We start from the raw sequence: 12,708 nt of genomic DNA, 5'->3' as shown, positions 1-12,708 counted from the left end.
TCGAGATCCCTTGAAGAAATGATGAACAGAGGCGTCCAGGCAGCAGCTTCCGTCCTGGCAGTGCTCGTCGACGATCAGTCGTGGGCGTCCTGTGAAGACGAGGCATGCGGTGCACCTTGACGATGATAGTTTGTTGCCGCAAAGAGTTAGTGAGAACTCTGGCCCAGCAAGGGCATCGAGTCGTCAGCGTCTCTGCGGTCTTCGGGAGATGGGAAACCCATCAGCTGCCTTCACTTTCCCCGGCGGGACAAAGTGGTCGACGGTGCAGGCGAGAACGTCCCTGAATTCAAAGTGTCTTAATCAATGGAGCATTGCGGCTCCGCTCGGTGGCGGCAGAGCGTCAAGTGGTCCCTGCTTCTGACCAACACGGCTTCGACAGGCCTCCAGCGATTATAGCAAACCTGCAAACCCTGGTCGACTTCGGTGGATGGCTGTCCAGTGCTTCTCTTCGTTCTCCTCAGCGGTCCCCGTCTCCAGTTGACAGTCTTTCGAAGGCTGGCTTTCAGGGCGCTTCGGCGAAGGTTAGCAGTGCACGATGGTCCTTCGTAGCTCGGGAAGCAGTCTCCTAGCCAGGTCCTCTCTTGGATCAGTTTCTTGAAGGCACAGCAGCTTTCAGATTGTGATGAAGGTAACAGCAGTCAACCTTCTTCTTCCGGCTTGGCTTCGAGGATAAGCATCAAGTATCAACTTCAGCTTCTGAACAAATTCTAGCAGTCCCCCCAGATATACTGTTCTGTCTCTCATTCATTCTGCTGGGTCACACTCAGGCAACCAATCACTCAGAAGGGCGTTCATACAGGCAGGCAGCCAATCAGGCTCACAGTGCATTCAGGCCATTTTCCTCCCTCCAGACACTCAAACCAAGGAATGTGAATTGGAACAAGTACCAAGACATTCAGCACTCCACACTGCATTCATACCAGTTTCGGGCAGGGCTGTCTCATTCATTGTATTACATACCAGAAATAAGACACCCATAACATGACGTGCATATTGGTCACACACTACATTCATCCAGGTCCCACCAACAGGGTGTACCCACAACATACAGTCACAGGGAAGGCTTCAGCCAGTCTGGCCTGGACTTCCCCACAATACCATATATGGAACTTCCATCCAATAGCCAGTCAGGGGGAAGGGACAGAGTCAGGGCTTCCCAGGACTTTGGGAAAACAAGGTAACAGGCAATAGAATGCAAGAGGCCACAGGGACCATCTTGTCTCCTATCAAGAATCAACTGATGCCAATGGCAGGGCCTCGGTATCCCAAAATGGAGGCTACTCAGAGCAGCTGTCAAATTCAGCATGGAGCTGCCACCAGCCCATACCCTACTCTGTGGGCCACACACAGGTGCCCAAAAACATAAACTAGGGGCACAGGGTTGTACCCCCACCCATAGGTGCCATAAGGGTAGCCCAAGGGTCTGTACACCAAACCAAAAAGAGGAAGAGCTGCACTGCAAGGAGTCCCACATGGACTCCTGGGCAGAAAATAATACAGAACACACATGAAAAATGACTACAGGACAAGGACATGGAGGCCCTGTCCCTCCAATGCATTTCCAGCATCACAGCTGCCCCCCCCGCCGCTTACATTAGCATAGGAGATAGGCAGGCATGGGTGTCAAGGCACTAGCAAGTGCCTTGCCCCACGGAACAGGAAGAGCAGAACAAAAGGGGCACAACGCGGTGCTAACAATTGTCGGCGCCAGCTGGCCGGGGTATAACAAAAGCCCCCCCGGAGCAAATGCATGGCATAGCGCCAAACTAGGTGTATAAAGCCAGGCATAAGGGAGGGAGAAAACTGTTCCTTAGGTACTCCGGACGGAGCACCACACAAGTATTTCTCCGTACGCTGAAGACTTTATTTTTCCCCTCAGGCAGTGTCCTGCTCGTTGGAGCCGAGACCATGACCTTTGCCCTGCTCCCGGAGGTTTTTTCAACCCGTACTGTGGGACTCCGGACGGAGTACCATAGCTTTATTTAGGTTTTCTTTACAAACACGAGCTGCCGGGTCCGTGAGCTTTACCCTGCTTCAGATGGGGATTTATCTCCCCGTGCTCAGTTAACACAGATATTACTGCATGGATCAAGAAAGCTACAGCAGGAGAGCAGAAAGTCGTTTAAATCGATCCCACTCACCACCAGCGTGGGAACGAGGCCAAGGAAGCTGCATCGCTGGTGGAATACGGAGTAGAAGAGCAGAGAGTTATTTAAATTGGATTCCACTCACCGCTAACACAGGAACGCGGCCGTCAGTCGAGGCGTAAGTGGCACCAGATCCAGCCGGCAGGACTGCAGACCCAGCACGAAACAAGCGGATGCGAGAAGGTTACCGCCAAGACTGAAACTGTGGAGAAAGCCTGGCCGGGGATGCCGGGACAACAGGAACGAGCAAGCGGGCCAAGGAGGCAAGGAACTGATTGTTGCATGTAAACCCCTCCTGGGAGCATGGTAGCTCCCAGGATGTTGTAATGGGTCACGTGGCAGTAGCCACGCAACCAACATAATAAAAGAGGCGAGCCGCTTCCGGCTCGCCAGTCACTCCCATTCTGGCTCCAGTGTCGTTCCTGCTGCACCAGGCTGGTGCTGCGCTGTTGGGGCTGGGCCCACGGACGGGGCCCAGTTTAAGGACGGTGCCCCTGCCGGGCAACGCCGTCCGGACGGTGCCCCTGCCGGGCAACGCTGTCCCTGTGGGTCCCCCAGCCATGTGAGGTGGGTTGGGGATGCGACCCCGGCCTGGGTGCCCCCAGAGCCGGGGCGGCGGTGGCCAGGTGGACCTGGCCACGTGTGCGGAGCTCCGGTGCTCTGGAGCGGGGTGGGCAGAACCCCCACCCCTGAGTATGCGGCATGGGCGCCGCCTAAGTGTGTGTGTTGTCGGGTGCTACCCGACCCGAGCACGGGGCTGCCCGGTGATCCGGAGCAGCCCCCAACAATGGCGACGAGGCGAGGGGCCCCGCGTGCCCCGAAGAAGATATGGTGCGGGCCCATCTCCATCTGGGCCCGCGATGTGGAGGAGCGGAGACGACTTTCCCCCGTATCCCCGTGGGGGAGAGAAGTTTCTGCGGCGTCGGCCACAGAGGAGGTGCTGCCCCTTCCCCACCCGCAAGCCGCGGAGGGGAGGAGCGGCAAACATAGGATGGCTGCCCGCCCCGTCCCCCGAGGGAGACGGAACAGGTCGGCGGCTGTGCCGCATGGACGGAGGCGGGCCCATCTCCGGCAGGGCCCGCCAAAGAGGAAGAGGATCTTCCCCCACCATCAGGAGCAGGGGTGAGGTGTTTCCCCTACGGGGGAGAGAGTGTCCACGGCATCGGCCGTGTGTGTGTGTCGGTGTACCCCGCCGAGGGAACGGAGGGGGGAGAAGTGTGCGGCCCGCGCCGCAGTGAAGAACGCGGGGGCTGCCTCTTCCCCCGTCGGGAGTGAGGGTGCCCCGGCGTCGGCCGCAAGGAGGAGACGCTGCCCCGTCCCCCAACCCGCAAGTCGCGGGTGTGAGTAACGGCATCCATCGCCGTACGGAAAGAGATGATGCGGGCCCAACTCCAACTGGGCCCGCAAACAAAACAAGACTGGTGCGACCTCCCCGGCCCTGCGGTGCGGAGGAAGATGTGGCTTTGTGCCACGACAAAGGAAAGGCGGGCCCAGCACCAGCGGGGCTCGCAAGAAAGATGGAGTGCTCGCTCGGAGGAGCGGGCAGAGGAGTTGCCCGCCCTGCCCCTACAGGCAATGAAGCGGCATCCGCCGCAATGGGGGGGGGTCGGCTGCCCCGCTCCCATCTGGGGGGGGGGGTGGTGGCGGCTGCAGCTGCAACAACGAAGGGGGGCTGCCTGCCTTCCCCCCAACGGCAAAAAAAAAAGGGCAGGCATGAAGGAGAGGACTGGGGGCGCAGCAGGTGCTGGTGATGGGTGTGTCGGGAGGGGCCTGCAGAGAGGGCACCCTACCACCGGTGGTTGCCTGCCGCCTGCCCCTGGAGAGGAAAGGAGGCGTACGGAGGGAGCCTCCCCCGAAGACTGTGGACTTGGCCGATGTGGCCCCTGGGTTTTTCCCAGGTGCGGCTTTGCCGGCCCTAAGTTGTGAACTGAACTGTCCTGAATAGCTGCCCATGGATGATGTCGGACTGGTCTCCTGCAGACCCGCAGTTGCTTAATGTGGACTCAGTAGCCACCCCCATGAAGACTGGGATCCTGCAGACCCTGGACGTGCTTAAAACGGCCCATTCAAGTGGCGGTGGGAAGCTGTGATCCTGCATATTGTGGCCATGCTTTAAATGGTGCCAGGGGGGGATCAACAAGGGCGGCGTTCAGCAATAGTGAAACCACTCACCCAGGTTAATAAAGGGTGTATTAGTAGAGTGGTTGTAGGAGTAGTAGTGGGTAATTAGCGGGATGTGTTTTGTTTTGTTGTTTATTAAAAAATGGAGTGGTGTTGCATGTAAACCCCTCCTGGGAGCATGGTAGCTCCCAGGATGTTGTAATGGGTCACGTGGCAGTAGCCACGCAACCAACATAATAAAAGAGGCGAGCCGCTTCCGGCTCGCCAGTCACTCCCATTCTGGCTCCAGCGTTGTTCCTGCTGCACCAGGCTGGTGCTGCGCTGTTGGGGCTGGGCCCACGGACGGGGCCCAGCTTAAGGACGGTGCCCCTGCCGGGCAACCTGGCCACGTGTGCGGAGCTCCGGTGCTCTGGAGCGGGGTGGGCAGAACCCCCACCCCTGAGTATGCGGCATGGGCGCCGCCTAAGTGTGTGTGTTGTCGGGTGCCACCCGACCCGAGCACGGGGCTGCCCGGTGATCCGGAGCAGCCGCCAACACTGATATAAATTGTGTACGTGTCATTTTCACAGGAAAAAGCAAAATAAGCGTGGGGGGCAGCAGCACGGCCCACGTTGTACTGAGTCGCTGAGCCCAAAGGTTAACATCAGAGCTTTCAAAGACAGTTATTTATATTCTGGGCACAAGGATACATGTTCAGTTTCACAGTCGGAGGCAAACAAGCCTGTTTGTTAAACCGCACAGCGCATACATTACAGAAAGTCGTAAGCCCGAAATGTCAGAAATGTATTGATATTCTGGGCTCAGGACTGCACACGCAGTACGGTAAAGAATGGCCACCAAGAAGAGATCAAAGCTTCTGGATTGGGCAAAAGAGGCTGAGAAGGTGCATGCCTGGGCATGGGTGCGAAGAAGGCTGGGAGAGAATTCGGATGAAGAAGAAGAGGAGTTGGTAGAGCTCGAGGAAGCCGTGGAACCACCGAAAAAGAAATCCAAGGAAAGCAAGAGCCCAGCTACAACAGTGAAGCAAGTGACAGCAGACACTGCGGGAAGAACACTAAGAAAGATAAAAAAGAAACACGCATTAATGAAATGATGGATAATTTTGCAACCAAATATTTCATGCAACAAGAATTGTTAGTAAATGCGAAGTTTGATAGGCTAGAGAAAATGATGACTGACTTGGGGGTAAAACAGCTAAAGGGCGCAGGGCCAAATGGGGTCAATGAACAACGAAGAGAAAATTGTCATTTAAGGGCATGGGGGCCCCACCACCACCGAGAGTGACACAACAGGTCCTACCACTGAAGGGGCCATAATATTGGCACCAGCTGCAGAAGGCACAGGTCCAACACCAGACAGTGCCAGCAATGACGCTGCCACAACCCCCCTGCAAGAGCAAAGCACAGAGGTCACAACCCCCCAGTTACGAGAAACACTAAAAGAGCTCAAAAGGGAGAAATTAAACAGGTTTTAGAGATCTTTAGCTTGGAATATTGAACGAGGAAAAAATATGGAAGAAGAGATACATAGAAATGTTTTCTTTTGGTGCCCTCCCCATTCCTACGGGGAAGGTAAGAAATCTGGGTGTAACACTATCGGCTTCTCTTTCTATGGATAGCCAGGTTGCAGCCGTTTGTCAAACAGGACATTTCCAGTTGAAAGTCCTGAAAAAAGTGCTCCCTCTGATCTCTGAGCCTCTTTGTCCTCCGGTGGTAGCAGCTCTCATCCTATCCAGGCTGGACTACCGCAACTCTTTGTATCTGGCTGAACCAAAGGGGCTTATTCAGACACTCCAGCGTCTGCAAAACGTGGCCACGAGAGTAGCTATTGGCCCCCCTTATCGAGCCCATATGTCTCCATTTTTACGACACCTCCATTGGTTGCCTGTGAGTCAATGCATAAGGTTCAAGGCTCTGTCTATTGTTCACCGGGCTGTACATAATCTGGGAGCAGAGTTTCTCCAGGCCAAGTTTGTGCATGATTATCCTAACCATCAGCTGTGTTCCGCAACTGCTGACCTGCTTATCGTGACTTCCTATTGACGAGCATGGGTAGGAGGTTGGCCTTTTTCCGTGGCAGCCGCTATTTTGTGGAATGAGCTGCCACTACCCATAAAGAAACTATGTAATCAGATAGATTTTACGAAAGCGATCAAGACATTTCTTTTTTTAAATGACTAACTCCATTTTGTCTTTCCTGCTATGGACGTTGCTCTCTCTCTAGTGCAAGATACCCTCGAGTGGCCGTTGCGCTTAAATGCCTCTAACATAACATAACATAACAGAGGCAAGTGGGTAACCATTAAGTTAAGTTCCGACGTTTTCTAAAGGATGTCTGAAATTTGGGAAGTCTGCCATTATTACATTATTTCTGTTACTGATGCATAGTAAGAAAAAGAAGAGTCATCAGCTACCCCTGTTCAACAGTGTAGGGGAGGTAGGCTTAAAAGAGACAGGTAGCTAGTTTGTGCAAATACTAGCTACGGAAGGCCACAAGATGATTTTGAGAGACTTTTATGGTAAATCAATTTATTTATGAATTCAAACACACATCTAAAAACTGTAGGTTCACAACAAACAATTGAACCTATAAAAAATACATTTGAGCCAAATTGAGCTCAAAATTTAATTTGTAAACTGTTCTATACATCACAGTTTAGTGAGTGAGGGTTAGTACCATAGTGCGAATTTCAATACTACTTGTGAACTGGTAGTATTTATTGTCAATTGTTCGTTGTGAACCTACAGTTTTTAGATGTGTGTGTTTGAATTCATGAATACATTGATTTACCATAAAATTCTCTCGAAATCATCTTGTGACCTTCCGTAGCTAGTATTTGCACAAACTAGCTACCTGTCTCTTTTAAGCCTACCCCCCTACACGGTTGAACAGGGGTAGCTGATGACTCTTCTTCTTCTTCTTCTTCTTTTTCTTACCACGTTATAGTGCCTTTTTGAGTCAAGCCCCCCTCTAACAAAAAAGTCCTTTTGCCCCCCCTTCTCCTTGTTACTGATGCATTCCTACAAAAAGCTACACACGCATCCATTATTATAATTTGTATTATTATTAGGGTATTTATTGAGTGCCGAGCTTCGGGAAGCAACAGAGCACTTTGCAATCATAAGGGGAAGGGTAAGGTTAGGGAGCAGAGAAACAAGGGAGAGGGGATCTAACAAAATCAGAAAGCAGCCAATTATCAGCAGTGAATCTACACGTAACTAGGGAAGGAAATAGTTGGGATCAGATCACCCAGTCTCAATTAGGGAGTGGTGTGGTGGGTGTCTGGACCTAGGTCTTAGGGTCGATGCATTCCTTGAAGAGGAGGGTCTTAAGATCCTTCCTGAACTTTATAGGTGAGGGGGCAAATCAGATGTTCATGGGGAGGAGGTTCCGGAGTCTTGCGGCATAGACAGAGATTGCCTGTCTTCTGTTATTTTATTTCCTGCACAGGAGAGTTCAAGTCTGCACATGTCTTTACTTCTGGTGGATCATAGGCCTCCAGAAATGCTCAGTTTCCCAGTGAGGTAGCTTGGGACTTCAATGTGACAGCCTTGTATAAATATGATGCAGCAGGATTTGCAGATGATACAGGCTTGCACAGGGGTGTTGCTAGGTCTGGAAAAGATCAGGGGCTAAGCTAATGTCGGGACTGGCGGGATTCGGGGATAGCTATAGTCTTTTGGTAGTAGTCCCTGAGCTTCTATCCGGGGCTACAACCAAAAGACCCAAGGCTATAGCCCCCTCAGACCCCCCCCCCCCAGCAACGCCTCTGGGCTTGCAGCTGCTGCCAGTGCAGTTTGATCAGGGTTGAGTGATGTGGTCGAATTTGCAGAGTCCTTTGATGAGTCATGCTGCAGCATGCAGGGCACATCTCAGGGTAGCCAGCATAATTGCTGAAAGGCCTTCCGAAAGGGCATAGCCACCAACAGGTGGGAGAGAACCCAGCAGAGGACAGCAGATTTGATGTTGTTTTCTGAGATGAAGGGCTCAATTTTTCGCAGGAGATAGTGTTGGTACCAAGCCGTTGGTGTCTTCCTTGCTATGTGCTGTTTGAAGGAGAGGTGTCTGTTGATGTCAAACCCAATGGACCTGGCACAGGTGGCCAGCTGGGGTGTGAAGCCCTCGGGGTGCATAGCAGAGAGCCTGGTCTGGATGTCCGGCTGTTCAGTGTTGTTGTTCAGCAGTAGAAATTCAGTCTTAGAGGTGGAATCCATAGACATCTGTGGCTACCATTTGCAAAAAATGAAAGGATTTTCCAGTATCTATTCCGCATTCATCCGAATTGTCTCTCTGCTAATCTGTTTTTTACATTGGTGATCCACTGTGGTTTACTAACTCCAGTATTTTGGAATGCTTATGTGTTGGCCATTTTATCTACAGATACCTCTGGAATGGTTACTTTAGCAACATGTTTGATTCTTCAAGACCTGAGGCAAGCATTATGCTTCAACTTCCTTTATTTCTACTCTTCAGCAGTTTTAAATCTTATCACTTTGATACTTATAAAAACTTCATTTTTTTTTGTAAAAACTTTTTTAACATTATGGAACTACAAATACCTGTCAGTCATTGCAATCCTGTAGTTCCTTCCTGTCTCTGGACCCAACAACTCACTTCCTGTCCAGGTCCCTTCCTCTTTCCTTTCTGCTCTTCAATGAGATAAGTACTGCATGTATACATACCGTCCAGCATGGATACTTTTCGTGTTAATTATATGTTTTTATTGTAGTGTGAAGGTTTCATAATGCTCCTAATGTGTAGTAAATGTGATTTGTTTCACTGAGAGGGCTAGTGGAGTCCCATAATCGTGCTGTTGAGATCCGCTTCAGCGCACTTTTTTTTTTCACACGACCTACAGGAAGGCAGAAAACAGGGCCCGTGCTTGAGTAGGTGCGCATCCGGGGGACTGTTTGCCACCTCCCTTAGCATTTTGGAGCTCCTGGCGCTCTGGAGATTTGCCGAGGAGCAGGGAGCAGTGCACGGCTCTTGTGCGAATACACGTGACGCAATCGGCACGTGCTGGCTTCGCAAAACAGCACATATAACAGATCTTCGCCAGGGACCTCGCAAGAGTGATAATTGTGCACTAAGGTCTGCGAGCGTGACCAAGCATCCCCAATACTATGAATATCGGAGTTGGAGCACACAACAGCAGAGATTGCTGGGGAACCATTGAGAAAGGAATCAATACACCAAATCAGCTCATCTCGGCCACAAAAAAGACATTTATTAAAGAGTGAGATTATTTCTACTGATAAGCCTTTCTTAGTTAGAGCGGGTGTGTCGCATCAGCCCGCTGAATCAGACAGTGGCACCACCCGTACAAAATGTCCACTCCCAGGCAAGGAGATACCATGAAAGAATACACATGGAGTTAGGGCAGCCAGGAAGGCAAAGAGCCTGAGAGCGACCTGGCACTCCGTTTTAAAAACAGGTGCTGGGAAACTCACTGGTGGAGGCTGTGGCCCAGGGTGTTAGACCCCTACAAGAGAGATTAGACACTCTGGAGACCCTGTTGGGGAGCAACAATCACCCGGATCAGAGTGGGAAAGTAAAAGACACGCCCGCAATAGTCTCCCAACCACAGGGTGACAAACTGGGGAGTAATCTGACCCAAAAGAGAAAGGACTCTTCTACGCCCCCGGGTCCAGAATGAAGTGGAGTACAAACAGCCCCAAAGGGAGCCGACACCTTCGTGATACTCAAAGGAGATTTCCTCCAGAGATCAGCAGTGCCATGCCTCCTACCCCCTTCCCCAAGGGACGATAATATAAGGGATACGGATGGGGCACTGGACAATGATACCTTGACAGATGACGAGAGGCCCATCTCAAAGGCAGAAGCAGTGCTCATCTAGTGCAAGAAAAAACCCAGAAAAGAAAAGCTTATTGTGGTACCAGATACAGAAGTGTCAGAAATGTTTGACCCCGATTCCATTAGAAACCCAAAATCCTCAGACTGGCAGCCTTCACGAAAACCACTGGAGAAGGAGAGACTTTGCATGTGGTCAGAATGCCCTAGACCGGAACTGTCAGGGAAAGTAGCAAAAACGCTGGAGCTTGATCCACGCATGATTATATTTGTGACAAAATCTTCAAAAGACCTCCACGGAGGGGTGGACAGATCCTGGAAGAGATGCCAGGAGAAGCTCCTCGATCGGACAGGCCCAGTAGCCAAGATCATGGACCTAGCCAAGAGGGCCAGAGACACAGGGGAGCCAGTAGACCCAGACATGCTGGCATATTGGACACAGAGAGTGGTTTCTATTGGGCAACACAAATTGTGCCCTATCCTCTGAGAGACACAAAGGAGGTAAAGCGGCTCAAGGCCTCCTCTTTGGTGAGGCATTCGCTAAGGAGATGGGGAAATTTGTCGGGACATACTCTGCTCTAACAGATCTCCGTTTTACACTTCCATTCCCGATAGACCTCTCCCGTTTTGCACGTCCATTCTCCTGACTCCGCATTGGTTCGGTCGTAGCCACAAGATCTCTGGCTCTCCCAGCTCTACCAAAAACAGGCACGTATCAAGGTGTGTCAAAAATTCATATGCTACTGCACACAAACATCTTGCTGAAAGCAGAGCATGTGATGGGCCTGCCAGCCAGATTGCACATCAAATGTCAGTCATGTTCAATCAACTTTAACCTTTTTCAGTAACAATGAGCAGCATGTACCCGCGCATGTTGCCATGACAATGTGAAGGCTGGTTTAATTAAAAAGTAACTTTCTGAAACGTGTACCGCAAACCCCACATCTGAACATTACAATAAAGTGGTTAAACCTGTTTAATAAGTGCCAGTGAGGGCAATTATTGTGCTCATTACAGTTTCCCCAGTCATGAAAAAATGCTGGTAAAATTCACGGTAATTTCAGCACCAGCATTTTTACCAGACTGGATAAACACAAGTTTGCTGGTGGGGGGCCACGGATCTACATCGAGGCCTGACCTGCCGGTAAATCATGCCCCCACCAGTAACAAAATGCTGCAATTACCGGAACCGGTACTTGCGGCAAAACCCTGCGTGGAGTCCAATAGGACCCCATGGAACGGGGGCCTACTGGTGTTTCCGCCACCTGGATTATCCCGGTAACACTGGAATATCAGACGGAAGAAACAAACGGTAGGGTAAGTTTGCCGGCATCTGCGGGAGTTACCAATGGGATACCAGCAAACTCACAATGAACCCCTATGCATCCGGGCTCAGACCCGCCAAACCCTGACACAAATGAAGCAAGGGGGAGAGAATGTTGATTCAGGAGATGACAGACATGTGCAATTTACCACAATACATATTAGTTTAACTGTAGAAAGGGGAATCGGGCTGTGATTTCTGGCGTAGTTGCGCTGCCGTGCAACTTGGGGTGAGGATAAGAACTGACGCACTTCTATGCGGAAGCTGCGGATTATTGCACTGGCAGCGGAGCAGCGCAGTCCCCGATTCCTGAGAAATGACAGATCACTAGTGTAGTTGCGCATCTTACCTTTAGAGGGCAGCAGACACCTTGGGCAGCGCTTCCCGGCTCCTGCTGGTGTCTCCGTGGGCCGCGTGTCCACTTTTCTCGGGAGCTGTTTCCGTAGATACGGCCGAGGGCCTTCAGTCCATTCTTTCTCTTTCTTGGCGGGGCCTGGCCATGCCAGGGGGCACAGCGGGTCATCAGTGACATCCACTCCTTCTTCTGTATCTCTCCCTGCACCGCGTGCATCTTGGGAAAGTGAAAGCGCCAGTCCCGAGGCCTCGCCCCTCGCAGGCTTTCTCCACCCTGGACCCTGGAGCTGCTGGGACCCCGCCTCACACCCCGCCTGCGCAGTGGACTCCGCTTCACTGTCCAGTGCCCCGGGTGCTGGCTGCGATAGGGCATCAGGGTAGTCTGAAGGATATAAAGACGTGATTGTAGTGTTATATGCTGAGGAACGCTCGTAATCCCTGCTAAACCCTGAGTAATGGAGGGAAACTCCTGAGTCCGTGGAGATGCTGCTTTGGTTGGGTGGTGGTTTTCCTTTCACCGTGTTCCCATCCTCCGGGGCTTTAATAGTCACAGCAGCTCTCTGAGAGTGCAGCCCTTCCATCCTGTCGAGATCGCTCTTACCAATATCCGTATGTTTCCCGCCCCATGAGCCACAGAGCACACGGTGCTTGCTGGCCGTCTCCCTCTGACAGCTCTGACAATGTCAATGTTTCCGCCGTGTGTGTGCCCTTAAAGGGGAAGGCACCACAGAGGGTTGACCTTTCACCTAATCTGCACTGTAGCTACCTGCTTCCTCCTCCCACCTTCCTCCTGAACAACACGGGGCCTCAGGGTAAGACCCAGCCGGTACCCGACCGTGTTTGGAATCTGTATCGAGACCAGGGGGCGGCACTGGTTCCTCTCTGGCCCCCAAATGTACAGTAACCTTAGGCCCTTTCTTCATTGTTCTCAGCTTCAGAGTCCCGGCCGTA

The 12,708-nt window shown here is 51.8% G+C and overlaps 1 protein-coding gene across 1 annotated transcript in view; it reads right to left on the bottom strand.

Annotated features, from left to right (window-relative positions):
- Positions 1–12,435, bottom strand: part of LOC138580182 (C-type lectin domain family 2 member L-like) — a 407,308-nt gene extending 394,873 nt beyond the window's left edge. Inside the window, exon 1 of the mRNA XM_069650510.1 lies at positions 11,753–12,435. Coding sequence (XP_069506611.1) covers positions 11,753–12,338 — 586 coding nt within the window. The 5' untranslated portion in view covers positions 12,339–12,435. The remainder of the gene's footprint in view (positions 1–11,752) is intronic.
- Between the last annotated feature and the right edge of the window lie 273 nt (positions 12,436–12,708).

The sequence above is a fragment of the Ambystoma mexicanum genome, chromosome 3p (genome assembly GCF_040938575.1).
Source record: "Ambystoma mexicanum isolate Mex_15411 chromosome 3p, UKY_AmexF1_1, whole genome shotgun sequence".
Taxonomy (NCBI): Eukaryota; Metazoa; Chordata; class Amphibia; order Caudata; family Ambystomatidae; genus Ambystoma; species Ambystoma mexicanum.
This window is presented reverse-complemented; position numbering and strand designations above follow the sequence as displayed.